Raw genomic sequence first — 20,269 nt, 5'->3', positions numbered from 1 at the left:
GTACTCAATTACACAGTGCAGGGACTATGGACGACACAGCAAAGGAGGATGCACATCAACCTTCTGGAACTCATGGCAATCTTCCTTGCAATGAAGGCATTCAAAGTACACTTGTGCAACAAAGTCGTGTTGATCCGGACGGACAACATGACCGCTATTTACTACTTACAAAAGCATGGTGGGACACACTCTCCACAGTTGTCTCATCTGGCTCAGACCATGTGGAAGTGGGCCATTCAGAGGAACATCTTCCTCATGGCGGAACACCTCCCGGGCAAGGACAACCAGATGGCGGATCTGCTCAGCAGACACAGCCACCAAATACACGAGTGGGAGATACATCCATCAGTACTCCAACCGTACTTCCAACGGTGGGGTCATCCAGAGATAGACCTATGCGCCACAAGGGAAAACGCAAAATGCCAAAACTTTGCCGCCAGGTTCCCACATCCACAGTCCCAGGGCAATGCAATATGGATGAACTGGTCATGCAGATTTGCGTACGCTTTTCCCCCAGCACCATTAATACCGCTGGTGGCACGCAAACTGAGGCAACACTCACTGACGCTCATCCTGGTTGCTCCAACGTGGGCACGCCAACCATGGTACACCACGTTTCTGGAACTCTCCGTGGTACCGCATCAACGACTACGGCTAACACCCACGCTTTTAACGCAGAGCCATGGCAAGATTCAGCACCCAGATCCGCAACAGCTGAACCTAGCGATCTGGCTCCTGAGATCTTAGAATTTGGCTACCTAAACTTGCCTCCAGAATGTATGAATATCATCAAGGAGGCCCGGAGACCCACTACCAGAGCCTGTTACGCGGCTAAGTGGAAAAGATTTGTCATTTATTGTAAACATTATGACATTAATCCGCTGGATGCATCAACGCAAAACATTATCTGTTATCTATTACACTTATACCGATGCAATCTAGCATACAACTCCATCCGTATACATTTAACCGCACTGGCAGCTTACCTTCAGAACCGGCAGCACCTCTCACTGTTCAAAGTGCCTGCCATCAGAGCTTTCTTGGAGGGACTCAAACGTGTCATTCCTCCAAGACACCCTCCTTCACCAGTCTGGAACCTAAATGTGGTCCTCACCAGACTGATGGGACCACCTTTTGACCTCTACACTCTTGTGAATTTCAATTTCTGACATGGAAAGTAGCTTTTCTGGTTGCCATTACTTCACTAAGAAGAGTTAGTGAACTTCAGGCACTAACCATTCAAGAGCCATTTCTACAGGTTCATGCCAACAGGGTCGTCCTACGCACCAACCCTACTTTCATGCCCAAAGTAATTTAGCAGTTCCATATGAACCAATCCATAGAACTACCAGTGTTTTATCCTAATCCTGAGAATGTAGCAGAGAGAATGCTCCACTCACTTGATATCAAAAGAGCTCTCCTGTACTATATTGACAGAACACAAAATTTCAGGAAAACAAAACAACTGTTTGTTGCCTTTTCTCCACAGCACAAAGGCATCCCCATTTCCAAAGCAGGAATAGCTAGGTGGATCGTTAAGTGTATACAGATTTGCTATGAAAAAGCTAAGCGCACACTAACAATTCCTCCAAGAGCCCACTCTACACGAAAGTTAGGGGCCTCCATGGCTTTCCTGGGAAATATTCCTTTAGAGGAGATATGTAGAGCAGCCACATGGTCCACTATACATACATTTACCAAGCACTACTGTGTAGATGTTCACTCAAGACAGCAGGCAGCTGTAGGACAGGCTGTTCTCAAAACACTTTTTCAGACTGCTGCAGCTGGCACGGGAAGCCGCTGCTAAATGGGGGGACTGCTATATAATCTATGCACAGATATGAATTCAGCAGCCCACATGCCTCGAACCGAATATGCTACTTACCAGTATGCATCTGTTCTTGGCATGTAGGGCTGCTGACATTCATTTCGCCCACCCTCCTCCCCGGCGCCTGTAGCAGCTGTAGCGTTCAGTAATTACTAGTTAGCATGGTCATCATTCACTGTATTACACTCCATCTATGCCACAATGGCGAAAAACAATCTAAGGATGGAGGGGATGCCCATGCGCACTGTAGTCCAGGGGAGGAGCCACCTATCTCGTGATACTTCGAAGACTCTTCCAGGACAACAATGTGCAATCATCCGGACCCAACACTAGGCGGCGATCTATGCACAGATATGAATGTCAGCAGCCCTACATGCCAAGAACAGATGTATACTGGTAAGTAGCATATTCGATACCAAACTTTCCAGTCTTCAGTGTAGCCGTTATGGTGTCGTGGAGTTTGTAATGACAAACTCCCAGCACCGTATACTCTTAATGGCAGCACTGCACTTAGTGCCCAGGAATGGACTTGGGCACTGTAGGGGCACAGGGCGTATGCACCTGTACCCTCACCACTGGCCATGGGCACCCAGCTACAGGGGTGACTGATGTATGCCAGGTAGTGGTTTGTGGGCTGTCGACTCTTCACTTTGTTCTGCACCAAGACACGCAGCCTGAAACAGCAGTGTCCGGTTACAGGACTTCTAAGGGTGGCACAATAAGTGCTGTAGCCCTTGGAGGCCTTTTCTGGTCACAGTGCCTTGGGTACCTGTGGTACCATTTACCAGGGGCTGACATGTGGCCAGAGATGCCAATTGGGTTTTGGGCTTCAATGCAGTTTTAGGGAAGGGACATAAGCCCTGGACACCTGATTAGCAGGAGCCCAGGGCACACTCGGTCAAGGAACATAAGCAAAAAGTACCATGCAAGAAAGAGGGCACTTTCTCACACTCAACAACTCTCGTTCCACAGCACCATGATAGTGTAACTGATTACAGAAGTGCTTGGCACCAAACTAGTACCTTCAATAAATCCACTCTGATGCCAGTGTGGAATTTATTGTATCATGTACCCAGAGGGCACCTCAGCGGTGCCTCCTGAATCCCTACCAACCCTGGTGTGGTCTCTGACCGGCTGTAGGCAGTCAGCCACCACCTGACCTGTTTCTGGACCCCTGGTTTGAGAGCCCCTGCTCTTTCAGAATGGAAAATAATGCCCATCCTGGGCAGAGGTGTCGTGCCTCCTCCCCCAGGATGGGCCAGTGCTCAAATAGGGAAGCTTTAAAGGCCTGCCGCCTTTTTTATGCAACACCAGCCTCTGTTGCTAGTAGCAGATGGCAGCCCCTGGTTTACACCCCCACTTTCGGTCGGAAAATTAAAAAAGGTAGGGGGCCCACCTCTGTTAAACCCACCCCTAAGGTGGGAAAAGCTGCGTGAAGCACAACTTTCAGTCTCTGCCATCTTGAAGACGGGGGAGGGGGGGGCTTCAATCAGAACTAGGTCTATTGCTCCTCTGCAGGAGGGGTGGCATGATAAAGGGTGAAGGGGCCCGTTGGCCCTACCTGCTACTTCCCAAAAACCCCTCCTAAATTTAGTATTTAGGTGGCTCTCCCAGACCTGGACCTCTGAACTGCCGTGCCCTAAGAAAAGAAAAGACACCCTGCAGCAGAATACAACTGCCTTGGCCCCAGCCCTACTGTCCTGTCCAGCTCAGACAACCCTTCGAGCTGACTTACAACAGTGGCCTCTGAAACCCCTGGGAGGACTGTTGCCTTCGAAAAGACTCCAATCTCCCATGAACAGCGGACCTGTACAGTAGAAACTGACTTCAAAGACTGGATCCAGATGGATCAGCGTCCCCAGCCCACTCTGCACCCGATGCCCAAGGCCTTAGTGGCTCACTGTTACATGAAAAAGGCAAATAAAATAGCCAGATCCATGGGTGCATTAGATGTTTATAGACAAACCTTTCACAGGGCCTATCAGTACAGTTTTGCAGCATCAATCTTTTTCTGGATTCGCATACTGTGCATTATTCTGCCATCTCGTATTTGGGAAAGAATTGTCAGATTCCGTTTTTTACGTCTCGCATAGCGTTGCAGCATATGCGCTGCTCGCTCTGCGAGAGATATTGTGGATGAGATTTCAGAAGGAGACTTGAAGCCCCGCCCTCATTTCTTTTTCTGGCATCGTTTATGTAAACCTTTGGCCTCCCATTGAAACTGAGGCTTTTTGGTTTCCGCCTTTTCGGCCAGCCCATCCGGACTAGATTGTCTGCTTTTCGGCTGTCAAGAAGCACTTTCTTATCTTTAGGGGGCCATCTGTTTCTAATTAGTTCATCGCTTGTTTAATTCCGCAGAGCGAGCTTTAGGGGGCCATCTGTTTCTAATTAGTTAATCGCTTGTTTTGTAGTAATTGGCACCCGCGAATATTTCTTGAACCTTTAGTTTTGAAAATGATTATGCTCCTTGTTTTTTTTAATAAGGCTTCGACCTCTACTTTTGCGGGAAGCGCTTTCTAACTAGATCCGCCCCCCCCCCCCCCCCCGACGGTTTGTGCCTCCCCTACGTCAGAGGGGAGCTTATAATTACAGTTATCACCTGTATGTTGGTGCCTGGCCGTATGTCTGACTCCCCTAAAGCATCGCAGCTGTTTCCGCGAAGGGGGGCACATTCTGATGGGGAGCTGGAAACGACAGAACACCGGCCACCTCTCTCTTACGTCTCTCCGTGTCGTGCGCGGTTTGTTTCTGCCCGGCTGGCTACCGTGCGTCAGTCGGGTCTCTAGTGCGCGAGGATTGGTGTTTATAGTTAGTGTTTGAGTAGGATTGGTGCGACTTCGAGGCGCACACTGATTACCCCTTTCTAACGTAGTTGTTTTTGTTTTATGTACGTGCAGTTTGAAGGGACTCTAATGGCCAAGTTGAGGGATGGACATGGGGCAGATCTGTTGCAATTTCTGGAGTGGCTCAACTTGGGAGACCCAATCTTAAAATGTACTGCATCGTATGGTAACAATTCGGTGAACTTTTGGTAGAATTCCATTAAACGTGTTAGTCGATATCTGGAAGTTGAGCTATTCACCAAACAGACAGAGAAGAATACCCTCTTGCATTACACAAGCTATCATCCAAAAGGATAACGTCCCTTTCGATCAGTTCCTCTGATTACGGTGAAATTGTTCATCATTGGAGGATTTGTATAAACACACTCAGATTTTGAATGAGAAACTTTTGGATAGAAGTTACCCTAAAAAGCTGATTAAACATGCGTTCAAAAGGGCACAGTTTTATAATCAAGGAAAGTATGTTAAATAAGAATGACAGTAAGAATGTTGTAAATGAGATAGTAGTTTGTCAGCCAGTTCTCCAACATCAGTAATAAAATGAAAAACATAGTCAATTCTAATTGGAATATCTTAAATGAGAATGAGGAGTTAAAACCAAAAAAAAACACCTCTGTGGCTTTAAACTTAATGATAATCTACGTAAAAGTTTTGTCCATACATACAAAGAGGCAATGCCCCTGCAACAAAGCACGTTGCAAATAGGGAGAGCCTTGGGCAACAACAAATGTGGGAGTTGCTCAAAATGTGATCATTGTCTAAGGACTAAAAATATCATATATAATGGACATAATTTGATATCAAAAAGCCTGAACTGTAGAAGCTCAAATTTAGTATATCTGTTACGCTGCACTTGTGGGTTAGCATATGTGTGAGAAACGGGTAGAGAATTGAGACTACTGGACCATGGTCGGCACTTAAAACTAACAAACATAATGCCCTGTTGGTTGATCATTGCGCTATTCTCAAACAAACATACAGAATTTGAATGGTTCATTTTAGAGAAGATAACAGGGAACAGAAGAGGGGGTAATATGTAAATGAAACGGAAGAGCAGAGCAGTGGTACATTTCGAAACTAGATGCAGTACAATAGGGACTCAACATAAAAGAAGATTGGATGAATTTAGTCAGTTAAGTTCCTCTTTAAGGTTATTGATGGCATGTCCCAATACAGTATTCAATATAGATGAGAGGTTTTTTCGGTGGTTGAACAATCTAAAAATCTTTCTTTTATAGAAAAAATGGCTTTTATTAAGAAACAAATCTAATTTGAAAAGTCACAATACCCATTGCATAAGAAATTGCCAGTGGTACTGGCTGCAATGTAAATGTCCTACCCGCTGCATAATGAGCAGTGAAATTGTTCGATTGCCATGGCAAAGAAGTGCCTATAAATATGGGTAGTCAGTATTCCTTTTGTTAAAAGGTTTTTTATATGAGGAATGTGTAAGTAAAAGACCATCATTGTATATATTCACCCTGACAAGATGGTTCTTGTTTGTAGACTTGGATGGTCATATGTTGATGTTGGACGCCTTATACGCGCGTACGAATGACAGGTTGATGGGTGATTAAAAGGAGTTTGTGATTGGAGGCGGCCTCTAATATGCCGGAACGGAGGACTGTGTAGAACTATCAGGACTCTATAAGAGAGCCGTGGTGAATGAAAGGTAAGGTATAGTAATACGTAGGGGGTGTGAGAAAGTGCCATCTTTCCTGCATGGTATGCCCCCACTTTTTGCTGAATTGCTGAATGTACTTTGACTGAGTGTGCCCTGGACTCCTGCCAATCAGGTGCCCAGGGCCTATGTTCCTTTCCTAAAACAAACCAAACACAAATTGGCAAACCCTGGCCACATGTCTGCCCCTAGTAAATGGTACCCTAAGTACCCAGGGCTTTGTGACCAAGGAAGGCCTCCAAGAGCTGCAGCACTCCCTGTGCCACCCTTAGAGGCCCTGTACCCTTACACACACACACTGCTTTTGCAGGCTGAGTGTTTGGGTGCAAGACAAAAACAAAGTCGACATGGCACACATCCCTGTGTGCCATGCCCATCACCTACACTGCCATGGCATACATCAGTCACCCCTCTAGCTGGATGCCTTATGCCACTGGTGTGGGCACAGGAGCAGGAGCCTAGTGAGTCACTTTTACTGGCCCCAGATGCACCAAAAGGTGAAGGAGTTTGTCAGCTCCTGTGTCACCTGTCAAGCCAGTGGCAAGAGAGGTGGCCACCCAAAGGCCCCCCTTATCCCTCTACCAGTGGTGGGGGTCCCCTTTGAAAGGGTAGGAGTGGACATTGTGGGTCCACTTGAACCTCCCACAGCCTCAGGGAACAAATTCATTCTAGTGGTAGTGGATCATGCCACTAGGTACCCAGAAGCAATTCCACTTAGGACTACTACAGCTCCTGCAGTATCCAAGGCTCTCCTGGGTGTCTTCACCAGGGTGGGTTTTCCTAAGGAGGTGGTTTCAGACAGAGGTTCAAACTTCATGTCTGCTTACCTAACACACATGTGGAAGGAGTGTGGGGTGCAGTATAAGTTTACTACCCCCTACCACCCACAAACCAATGGCCTTGTTGAGAGATTCAACAAGACATTGAAAGGTATGATCATGGGGCTCCCTGAAAAACTCAAAAGGAGATGGGATGTCCTGTTACCATGCCTGCTTTTCGCTTACAGGGAAGTACCACAGAAGGGAGTAGGTTTCTCACCCTTTGAACTTCTGTTTGGTCATTCTGTAAGGGGACCACTTTGTCTTGTAAAAGAGGGCTGGGAGAGGCCTCTGCAAGAACCCAAACAAGACATAGTGGACTATGTGCTTGGCCTAAGGTCCAGAATGGCTGAGTACATGGAAAAAGCATCCAAGAACCTTGAGGCCAGCCAGGAGCTTCAGAAGCACTGGTATGACCAAAAAGCTGCACTGGTTGAATTTCAACCTGGGCAACAGGTGTGGGATTTGGAGCCAGTGGCACCAAGGGCTCTCCAAGATAAATGGAGTGGCCCTTACCCTATCCTAGAAAGAAAGAGTGAGGTCACCTATCTAGTTGACCTGGGCACTAGTAGGACACCCAAGAGGGTCATCCATGTGAACCGCCTCAAGCTCTACAATGACAGGGCTGACATCACCATGCTGATGGTGACTGATGAGGAGCAGGAAGCAGAGAGTGAACCTCTCCCTGACCTCCTCTCCTACAGCCCAAAGGATGGGTCAGTAGATGGTGTGATCTTCTCAGACACCCTCTCTGCCCAACAGCAGACTGACTGCAAGCAAGTCTTGCAGCAGTATGCTAGCCTCTTCTCCCTGACCCCTGGTCTGACAAATTGGTGTGCCCATGATGTGGACACTGGTGACAGTGCCCCTGTCAAAAACAAAATCTATCGACAGTCAGACCAAGTCAAGGAGAGCATCAAAGCTGAGGTCAGCAAGATTCTGGAGTTAGGGGTCATTGAACCCTCTCAGAGCCCCTGGGCCAGCCCAGTGGCTCTAGTCCCCAAACCTCATCAACAAGGTGAAAAGAGAGAGATGAGGTTCTGTGTGGACTATAGAGGGCTCAACTCTGTCACTAAGACAGATGCTCACCCTATCCCAAGAGCAGATGAGCTGATAGATAAATTAGGGGCTGCCCAATTCCTCAGTACCTTTGACTTAACTGCAGGGTACTGGCAGATTGGCATAGCCCCAGGAGCAAAAGAAAAGACAGCATTCTCCACCCCTGATGGGCATTAACCGTTTACTGTGATGCCCTTTGGGTTAAAGAATGCCCCAGCCACTTTCCAGGGGCTGGTGAACCATGTCCTGGCTTGGCTGGAGTCCTTTAGTGCAGCTTATCTTGATGATATTGCTGTCATTAGCTCCACCTGGCAGGATCACCTGATCCACCTTGGAAAAGTTTTAGAGGCTCTGCACAATGCAGGCCTCACTATCAAGACATCCAAATGCCAGATAGGGCAGGGCACTGTGGTGTACTTGGGCCATCTTGTAGGTGGAGGCCAGGTACAGCGCTTACAACCTAAGATCCAGGCCATCATGGACTGGATAGCTCCAATGACCCAGACCCAAGTAAGGGCATTCCTTGGCTTGACTGGGTACTACAGGAGGTTTGTGAAGGGGTATGGGTCCATTGTGACCCCCCTCACAGAACTCGCCTCCAAGAAAATGCCCAATAAGGTGAACTGGACAGTTAGTTGCCAAAAGGCTTTTGACACCCTAAAAGAAGCAATGTGCTCAGCACCAATTCTAAAAGCTCCAGATTATGCCAAGCAGTTCATAGTGCAGACTGATGCCTCTGAGCTAGGGATAGGAGCGGTCCTATCCCAGACCAATGATGAAGGCCAAGACCAACCTGTTGCTTTTATAAGCAGGAGGCTACTCCCCAGAGAGCAGCGTTGGAGTGCCATTGAGAGGGAGGCCTTTGCTGTGGTTTGGTCCCTGAAGAAGTTGAGGCCATACCTGTTTGGTACTCACTTCCTGGTTCAAACTGACCACAGACCTCTCAGATGGCTAATGCAGATGAAAGGGGAAAATCCAAAACTACTAAGGTGGTCCATCTCCCTACAGGGAATGGACTTTGAAGTGGAACATAGACCAGGGACTGCCCATGCCAATTTAGATGGACTTTCCAGGTTCTTCCACTTAGACAATGAAGACTCCAAGGTTAGTCATCACCTTTTGTTTGGGGGGGGGGGGGGGGGGGGGGGAGAAAGTGCCATCTTTCCTGCATGGTATGCCCCCACTTTTTGCTGAATGTACTTTGACTGACTGTGCCCTGGACTCCTGCCAATCAGGTGCTCAGGGCCTACGTTCCTTCCCTAAAACAAAACAAACCCAAATTTGCAAACCCTGGCCACATGTCGGCCCCTAGTAAATGGTACCTTAAGTACCCAGGGCTTTGCGACCAAGGAAGGCCTCGAAGAGCTGCAGCACTCCTTGTGCCACCCTTAGAGGCCCTGTACCCTTAAACACACACACTGCCATTGCAGGCTGAGTGTTTGGGTGCAAGACAAAAACAAAGTCGGCATGGCACACATCCCTGTGGGCCATGCCCATCACCTACACTGCCATGGCATACATCAGTCACCCCTCTAGCTGGGTGCCTTATGCCACTGGTGTGGGAGCAGGAGCCCTGTGCCCATACAGTGCCCAGGTCAATTCCTGAGCCCTGTAAGTGCAGTGCTGCCATTTAAGAGTACATGGTGCTGAGAGCTCGTCAAACGTGAGCTCCACAGCACCATAATGGCAACACTAAAGACTGGGAAGTTTGGTATCAAACTTCTCAGCACATTAAACCCACACTGCTGCCAGTGTGGGATTTAATGTACCCAGCACCCCAGAGGGCATCTTAGAGGTGCCCCCTTAAACCTAACCTACGAATCCACGTCTGCTCTGAGGCTGCCTAGGCTGCCACCCAGCAGACATGTTGCTGGACCCCTGGGTAGGAGAGCCCCTGCTCTCCTGGTCCTGCAACAATGCACATCCTGGGCGAGGTGCTAAATCTCCTCCCCCAGGATGGGCAGGGGGAAGCTTCAAAGGCATGCCGCCTCTGTGACCTTCCCCAGGCCCCTGCAACCCCCCACTCTGGCGGGAAGCTTTGGCCGGAAACCCCAAATAAGGACAGGGGATGTGCCAGCCTGCCAACCCCACCCCTCAGGTGGGGGAGGCGAGGTGAAGCACATCTCCGGGATCTCGCCATCTTGAAGATGGGGAGCCCTACCCTATCAGGACTAGGCTACTGCCCCCCTCCCACAGGAGAGAGGCAGGATAGGGGGTGTACCCACCCCAGGACAGGGACCCATTGGTCCCTGCCCTTCACCTACCTGTAACGCCCCTAAATCTAGTATTTAGGGGCACCCTGAACCTTCCTTCCCCAGATTCCTGATTCGAAACTACAAAGAGCAAGAAGTAAGAAGAACTGCCCTGCAGCTGCTGAAAAGAGGAAGACACCAACTGCTTTGGCCCCAGCCCTACCGGCCTGTCGACCCTCAAACCTGCTCCTGCTCCAACCCGGCACCTCTTGTGGCCAGCAACCGCACCAACCCCGGAGGACCTGGCTACCTTTTGGCTCTAAGCCCCTGGGACTCCCATGAGTAGAGGCTCTACTCGAAAACCTATTTCTAATCCCTGGCAGCAGCCTGGAACCGCGAACCCAGCACACTCTGCACCAGCCAAGCCTGGCCAGTGCCGGAGTGAACAAGGACCCTGAGGACGACCCCACGGCGACTGTGACCCCGAGTCCGTCACCCAAGGACCTCCCTCGACACTCTTGAAGAAGCCTGCAGCCTCAGAACAAGGTGCCCTCCCCCCCCCAACCGCGGTCAACAGAGGGTAAGGTTTCCCGACACCTAAAGGCACCCCTGCACGCGGCGCCCCACGGCCCTCTGTGCCCAATCCCGGGGTACCTACCTATCCTCCAACTACCCAACTTACCTCTCGAAGTGGTGGTGGCACCTGAAGAGTCCTCGTCCCCGAGCTTGCAGTCTTTTTCCAAACCAGAGATTTCCCTTTGAAAACCATTGAGTGCCCGACGGCTCAACAGCCCTCTGCACCCAGCCGCCCGAGTGGTCCTGGCAGTGAAAACTCTACACCTACCTACTTCCCCACTTGCCCTGAGTAAGTGACCAGGAGCCCAGCTCCCAGAGCCGCGTGGCCTGCCAGTCAGCAGCCACCAAACAAGGCCCCCCTATCCCTCATAGGAAAACATTGGGCCTAACTCTCTCTGCACCCGGCAGCCCTAGAGCCGCTGAGGGTGAACGAACTATACCTACCTGACCCTGGGAGACCCCTGAGTCTGTGCCCAGAACCTCAACCCTGCCAGTCGAGTACTTGCCCTTAAACCGCAAACTCTATTTTCCTCCTAGTGTAACATTGACTGGCTTTTTCCTGAAATTTCTTCTAAGTGTGGACTTTTCAAATCTTCAAATATTCACCAAAAATCAGCCGAGTGACAAACGAATTTACTCACCTGCTCTTTGGTGAGCTCCCAGTGCTGGATCTTGGTGCCCAGCACTGACTCTGAAAAATACCCACAACTGTACTTACCCTTAACTCAATTTTCTTCCATAGGAAACCATTGACTGTTTTTCTGTGAAATTTCTTCTAAGTGTCGATTTCTGCAATCTTTAAATATTCTTCAAAAATCGTATAATATCTGAAAACGTAATTACTTACCTGTTTTGGATAAAGGTCCCAGTACTGAGTCTAGGCACCCAGTACTGGATTATAAAAGTAACGAGCATACTGTACCTATAACCTGCATTTTCTTCCATAGGGAATCATTGAATGTTTTCTCTGAAATATTTTCTAAGTATCAACTTTTATAATCGCTAAATATTAGTTAAAAATCATTACAGTACTTAAGTCGACTTTCATCACTTGATTCTGAGAACTGACTCAGGACTGAATCTAGGATCCAGTCCTGGAATTCCAAAAGTAATCTAAAAAGTAATCTGTTGCAAATAACTTAATTTACCATTGAGCTCAATGTATTGTGCTGTTTACAAATAGTTGCCTACTGCAACCACTTGTAACTGTTTACTAAAGTCAATTGCATATGCAAAAGTATTTATATGAAACATCTCCTGTCGAGAAAGTATATTTTAAATCCAAGTGTTGGTTCTAAAATAAAACAAGCATATATTTTTTATATATAAACCATTGGCCTAGAGTTCAGTTCTTGAGTGTGAGACCATTTGCTGACTGAGTGTGTACAACAAATGCTTTACACTGTCCTCTGATACTGCCTTACTGCTCGACCAAGCTACCACTTTAGAGAGTAAGGTTATATCTAACTTTAACCTCTGTTAAACCCTGGGGGTCTGTGGACTCTGTACACCCTGTACCTATTAAGGAACAGTATATACAGAGCCACTTTCTCACAGGGGGTGATACAGCTTTGCTGTAATCCCTAATTGTAGCCATATACGTAGCCCGTTGTTTGTTTGCCTTACAGTTATGGGGGCATAAAAAGGAAAAAATACAAATATATTAGGAGGGGAAGTTTACCTAAACATCCACAACGGATCATAGGGCATTCTTATTAACCATAAGCAGGTACGGTTTTTATATCTCAGAGCGATGTTTCTCATTAAAAATTCTGTTTATATTTATCACTTTATAAGAGAGTGAGGGTTCCGTAGTAAAAAGAGAAATCTAAATACATTTTCGCTTTAATGACGCAACAATTGAGAAGTGAATACCCAAGGGTGGAACGTTATCAGCCTACCTAGTAGAGAAACCACACGTACCTCTAACTTTGACAGGTATGTTGATTGTTAGCTGGATGAAACACAAGTGGATCCTGACTTATGTGACTTACCCCAAGTGGTTGCCCCCCCCCCCCCCCCACCAATCTGAAAATATATATATTTATATTTTTGATGCCTAGATACTTGGTGATTGTTATTAGGTGTCCTAATTTAAATACGGCACATCACTGAGTGCCCAGCACCTGTGAGTTTTGCATGATGATTGATAAGCATGAATTAAACACAACAAAGGTGAAATAAATGTCACGGGTAATGGATGGTTTTTGTAGGTTTTTGGTTGTGGGAAATGTACACATGGGTGTTGGAGCACTTATTTTGAGAATATTATAGGATAAATGAAATGATTCATATTGATACATAGTGATTGATGTTGTTGTTATATAGGTATATTTGAATACGACTCATGCGTTCCTACGTTTTTTTTCTTCTAAAATCAGGAACGTTCTAAAACAAACCTAGGAAGATGCATATATATTGTCCTGAAGAATGTGGTCTTATCAAGTTCATCCACCGAAACGCGTCAATGCCATGTTTTGGGTTAAATCTGTAGCATATAGATCCACACTTTGACATAGAATTTATACTCTTGCTGTGTGTTGTCTATGTATTTTTCCAAATTAAAATCCTGATGACAAATGTGATTGTCTTTTAAAGTCTATTCTGGGTTTTGTGTATAGATTTTATGAATTTTTTATGTATTGTGATGTATTTTATTGAATGCTTTTACTGAACTTTTTTTTTATTAAATCAAATTAAATAGAAGTGTTCCTACATCTGGTGTAACTGGGCTCCCTCGGATGATAGGTATGTGCTTATGAGTGACAGTTGAATTGATTTTGTGTAGTGGTTCCAAAAGGAAATATATTTTTGACATTTCAGTCATCTTGGTGCCCTGTCCCTTTTGGATTGTTGGGCCCCTCTCTTTGTATTTAGGGAAAAGACAGCCAGTTTTTTAGACTTCCTAAAAAAGCCACCTAACAAGCCAAGATCTGCATCTCGCTGTCTGTCACATGTTGATTTCTATGGGCTGCACATCTGCTGGTGCGGACAGAAAAAGTGACAGTGGGTCAAGATGGTGTCAGTAAAGCCCGGAAGCTTGATTCGGGGCATGACGGATCAGACACCGAGCTGCACAAAGCCACCTACCAATACGAGAGGGAGTTGCTCCGAAAGTTTACAGATCTGGTGTGATGCCTGGGGATAATAACAAGGTGAGAAGGAATCTGCAGTTGAATAGCCTCTACCAGAAAAGAGGTTATTGAAGGTAAGTAACTTGTTCATTTTTTTGTAATTAATGTAGATCCAATTATGTGCAATTATTTATATTTTTTGTAACTTTTTCCTGCATGCTTGTCCTAAAGATGGACCTAAGTTTAACGTCTGCATTATTTCGCAAGAAGTGAAGCCCAAGCTAATGTTTCACCAATTTATCTTATTGTAGAGTTTGTCTGAGCAAGAAATACATTTAAAGCTTCAAGTACAAGAACTAGAGGGCAGTGTAATTGCAGCTGCGCCTGACAAAAACAAGCAGAAACAAATGGAAAAATCACTTGATGAACTTAAAAAAGGTATTCTGATGTGACAATAATGGGCATATGTGATTTAATTTTACCGTTAAATTTTCACAATTGGTGTTAATTATACATTGCTGACATAGAATCCTATTGTAATGCAAGTAAGTGATGTTCCTTTTTACCCGGATTTCATTATATTGCAGAACAATAAAAGAGCAAATACATTTTTTACTTTTTCTTATTTACATTCTATAGTAATATTCTATTGTAATCATAAGGTAAATTATCAAATTGAATGCAAAATATTATTTTTGTCATTGGTTTAAAAATGTGGACTGCTGGTCTTTTAGCTGAAAGCATTGCCCACCCATCTTCCTGATGTCAGTGGAAGTAGTCTTTACAGCTTGAATCTTTTGGATCCAAGTGCTGTGCATTATTCCGCCATCTAGTGGTTTGGCCCGGAACTCTCCTTCAAAAGTAGTCCTTGTAGGAAGCTGGCGCTCTATATATTATCACTAGATGGTAATACTGCGCACAGAATTCAGGGGTTCCCCAAAAGTGTACAGGGCTCAATGTAAAACCCAAAGTGCTCTTTTAGTGGTAATGCGGGCGAGCAGCCTTAGTCATAACACACAGGAGTGTAAGACATGTATTGCACCACAGTGATCAATAATGGACACACGACTCCAGGAGATCCAGACCAATTTTTCTAAAATTATTCGTTGATTGTACTTTAAGACCCAGGTCTTCGCATTAAGGTAAGTAGATTTTTTATTAAAAATACTTTTCATGGGCGAAAGCACTCGACATACAACAGCAGCACAGGGGCTGCAGTGCGCAAATTCGACATCAGGTGCCCAATGCTTTCCAATGACTATCTTCTTGACGGTAAAGAGGCTGCTGGCGTGGTACCGGAGATTGAAAGGGGAACACCAACTGTGAGAAGTTGGCCTGATATGATGTCACTAGTTCTAGTGTACACCTTGTATCAGTCCAAACAACCCTTGTGGTGATTGGTTGTAAAGTCAACCCTATAGACCGGCTATCCTAGTGGTAGCATGGACAAGAGCAGTCTTCGGCTAAACTCTGAATGGCATGTGAAGCCAGCTGTTATACCATATGTAATGCCTTGAATACCAAATGAAAGGACACCACAACAGATATATATAAAAATAGAATGTATTTATTCTAGTCAAACCCTCAGCACTCTTTATGAGATTTGAGGTAAGTACAACACATTCTAATTTAAGCGTACATTAAGTCACACAGGTAAGTAATACAGTTAGGCCCTAGGGGCCACGCAAACCATATACTAAGTAAGTGGTATAAGAACCACTGTCGCGAACACAGGATAGGCCTAGGGAATCGCTGGGGCTACACTATACTACCAAAGGTTAGGAAGTGGGAGGCCCACGGGATTCAGGTGCAGAGTGGAAACACTCACGCGTAATGCGTAAAAGTCGATAGAAATAGTAAGTATTAGAATTAAACAGTTTTAGGACACTTCTGGAATAGCTAGAAAGTCGAGACTCGGAAACTAGACCCTAGGATAGTCAATACCCTTGTGAGCACCGGAGTACTCAAGTTACCCAGCCCACGGGCTGCGGGTGCATAGGTGTGAACTTGCGTTGGGTTTCGTCGTGGACTTCTATGGATGCCTGAATGAAAGTTGCTGACAGGCAGTCAGTGAAGAGTGTCCGGTGGATCCCAAGGAGGGGATCAAGAAGGAAGGATACCTGCAAGCAGAAGGGACAGAGTCTAGGTCACCAGCCGGGAAGGAACCAGGCGATGTCGTGAAGATGCAGGTGAAGAGGTGAAGCTTGTCGCAGCAGCCACGGGTACCAGGAGACGTCGAGGACGACCAGGAGGCGAGCTGTCCCACGAAGGCTCTTGCTGTCGGCGGCGTTGATGTCTAGTCAGGACCCAACAAGCCTTGGCAAGCGGAACCCACGCAGAATGGAGGACTTGCTTCTGGTGCAGACCAGGAAGGTCTGGGGTGCTTCTCTTTCACAGAGGAGCGGGTGCCAGTCTGGAGGAGCCGGACCAGCAAGATGAAACAAAAGGTTCGTCGTCGCAGAGGCTACTAGCCATCGGGCCAGCAACCGGACAACACGTCGAGCAACTCAGGTGCAGAAGGGCCCCACGCAGAACACGTGAAGTGTGCGGAGCTGATCTTCTTTGCAGATGATGCTTGGGATTGGGGCTTCTCAATTCCCCAAGCACAGCCTCGAGGAAGCCTCAGAAGTCGCGCTAGTCAGTTACTAGCCACTTTTCCCAAGTCGCCGGTCCCACGTCGCCTCCACGGGTCTCAGCTTCGCTGGAAATGTGGATCTGGGTCAGAGGTGTCTGGAAGTCTTGGCGCTGGTCAGTCTCTGCAGTCGTCCCTCGTAGGATCAGTCGCAAAGCAAGCAGCAGTCGCTGGATGGTGCCTGGTTGCCCAGGGTGGTCACTCCTTGGCCACAAGGGAGATTTCTTCAGTCTTCTTCCTGAGGTCGAATGTCGAAGGTCCAGAGTTTCTGTTCAAGTTGCAGATTCAGGTTAATCTAATTTAGCAGGGCCCAACTAGCTACTAATATACTGGGCTAGTGTGCTGGGCTACCTGCAAGGTCCCTCCTATGGGTGGGACCAGGAAGGGGAGTGGTTACACCCCCTTTCCTTTGTCCAGTTTCGCCCCAGAGCTGGGGCTGGAGTGCCCCAGCGCCGGTTTGAACTGGACTATGCGTGGGACACCTTGTGTGCCCCAGGCATGTCTCATTCCTTTCAGCCCTCCCTGCCCCAATACACTTAGTCTGTCTGGGGAGGTGCTAGCACCTCCCCAAGCAGGAAACCTATTGTCCAGGCCTTCCTGGCTGGGAGGGCTCCCAGCTGCAGGAGGTCAGACTTGTGTCTGTGGCAGCAGCATCCATTTTGTGATGCTGAGGCTTTGGTGAGAGTTAAACAGCAAAGTAGGATTTTAACATCTCTCCCTCTAGAAGGGAGGAATAATATCCTCATCACCAGAAATGGTATGGGGGTATTATTCCAAAGTGTTAGACACCTTACACATGTTTTGATAAAGCCAAACCATAGTTACCATAACCGTTTAAGATTATAAGGCACTTTAAGAGTATATGGTAGGCTATATCATAGAACAGTTATAAGGACATGTTTCCGAAAGCTACAGACAGGCTCAGCTCATGCTAGAGCACCATCTCACATGTTACCAAGCACTCTGCCTCCAGGATTGTTAAGGCCTGCCATAGGAGTGGCTGATAGGTACACATGTGTCTATTTTAAGGGTAGATATAGGTATACTATATCTAAGCAAGGGGTGATTACACGACCTTGCCCCAGCTGAGTGATCAGCCAGTTGTCTGATTGGAAGGCCAGACCAGGGGTGGCATAATACATGCTGCAGCCCCTGGGAGGCCTAGGGTACACCTATGCCCTGGGTACCTAGGGTACACTGTACAGGGTCCAATAAGGTGATCCTTACCAATTGGGTATGTACCTAGGGTACATGGAGTCCATTTTAAAGAGAAAGCAGACCGCCTTAGACCCTGAATGGCGGGATCTCAGGCCAACTAAGTCGAAAAACCAGCTAGACACTAGGCAAAAAGTTGGGGGTAACCATAGTCAGATATCCACCTTCCTACACCAACGACAGCAGAGATAACTTGGGATTTGATCGTTGTAGGGTCAGGATCACCTGGGAGACTTTACTGCACCGGTCAACCACTTACTCTTTGGGGGGGGTGGGTGGGTGTTGAGGTCATTGTTGCAAGATAGGTCGCAGGGGTGAAGGCAGTTGTCATCTTCTGGCTTCTGCTGCAGGGTGTCTTTTTAGGACATCGCATATCGGGGGAGCCACCTGAATACTAAATTTAGAAGGCGTTATAGGGGAGTAGCAGGCAAGGCTAATGGGCACCTTCTCTTCCACGGGATCCTCATCAAAGTCATAAGCACTAGAACATTCCCGCCCATGCCCGGGACCCCGGAAACACGAATGAGGTCTTTGGAAGAATAAAAATCTCTGCCACCATATTTGTGGGTTCGTGTGCTTTCCTCTCGCCGGTCAGGAGGTTTGGAATAGCGGTTCTTTGGAGACAGACACACAGAGACACACAGAGACACACAGAGACACACAGAGACACACAGAGACACACAGAGACACACAGAGACACACAGAGACACACAGAGACACACAGAGACACACAGACACACAGAGACACACAGAGACACACAGAGACACACAGAGACACACAGAGACACACAGAGACACACAGACACACACAGACACACACAGACACACAGACACACAGACACACAGAGACACACAGAGACACACAGAGACACACAGAGACACACAGAGACACACACACACACAGAGACACACACACAGAGACACACACACACACAGAGACACACACACAGAGACACACACAGAGACACACACACAGAGACACAGAGACACACACACAGAGACACAGAGACACACACACAGAGACACAGAGACACACACACAGAGACACACACATACACAGAGACACACACACAGAGACACACACATACACAGACACACACATACATACATACACACATACACACACATACACACACATACACACATACACACACATACACACACATACACACACATACACACACATACACACACATACACACACATACACACATACACACACATACATACACACATACACACACACACACACACACATACACATACATACACACACATACACACATACACACACACATACACACACACACACACACACACACATACACACACACACACACACACATACACACACACACACACACCACACACCACACATACACACCACACATACACACCACACATACACACCACACATACACACCACACATACACACCACACATACACATACACACCACACATACACACCACACTTACACATACACACCACACATACACACCACACATACACACCACACATACACACACATACACACACACTTTCATAACTAGAGCTGAAAAATGCTGTAAGGACTCCCCTGTATATCGTAAACAATACATTAAAAACCAGGGAAAAACAGCAAGGCATGTTTTTAAAACTGTTTGAATGCTTAGCACTTAGCACAATCTCTCAGATAGGACTGAAAGCATTGACAGCTCACAGGCTGCATTGCAGAAAAACATAGCCTAGAACGGTTGAAAAGCTAACTCATAGCAACATAGAGAAAAACTGGCCCCGTGCCTTTCAGTAAGCCATGACTCCTACCTTCCCATCATGCCTCAGGGGTGACAGTTAGGTTAGTTATTTATGTCTCCTTCAGGCAGGACCCTGGTTACACAGCTCCACTTCTTTCTTATTTTAGTTAGAAATAATCTTCAGTTTTCTGGAAAAATTTGTCTTACTTCGACGTTTTTCAATTTGTCAAGTAAGGTGCTGTCTCTTTCTGACAGATTTTGGCATTTTTTCTACTCCAAAATGCCATCTCTTTTTGACCCCTGCCCTTCTTGTTGAAAAATGGCTAGATCAGACTCTCATGCAGTCTGTTTTCTTTGTCTACCTGAGGACCATGTCCCCAAGACTTGCCCTCATTGCCAGTCTTTATCTAACAGAACTCTAAAAGATAGAGAACGTATCAGTCTTTATGGACTGGCAAAAAAGGATAAATCCTCTTCCAGAGGCAGGTCACCGGTGAGAAAGGGCTTTAAGAGGGCCAGATCTTCTTCTATAAGCAAGATTCCTCACTCTTCCTCTTCAGCGTCGGGCTCGGCGGTGAGAAAACTACCACCGGTGGGACATACGTCCAAGAAAAGA

General features: G+C 46.8%; 1 protein-coding gene across 3 annotated transcripts in view; it reads left to right on the top strand.

The window, feature by feature from the left end:
• Positions 1-20,269, top strand: part of SMC4 (structural maintenance of chromosomes 4) — a 910,253-nt gene that overhangs the window by 579,907 nt on the left and 310,077 nt on the right. For all 3 annotated transcript variants that reach the window (XM_085634717.1, XM_085634719.1, XM_085634718.1), the window contains exon 17: positions 14,383-14,509. In XM_085634717.1, coding sequence (XP_085490843.1) covers positions 14,383-14,509 — 127 coding nt within the window. The remainder of the gene's footprint in view (positions 1-14,382; positions 14,510-20,269) is intronic.

The sequence above is a fragment of the Triturus cristatus genome, chromosome 11 (assembly GCF_964204655.1).
Source record: "Triturus cristatus chromosome 11, aTriCri1.1, whole genome shotgun sequence".
Taxonomy (NCBI): domain Eukaryota; kingdom Metazoa; phylum Chordata; class Amphibia; order Caudata; family Salamandridae; genus Triturus; species Triturus cristatus.
This window is presented reverse-complemented; position numbering and strand designations above follow the sequence as displayed.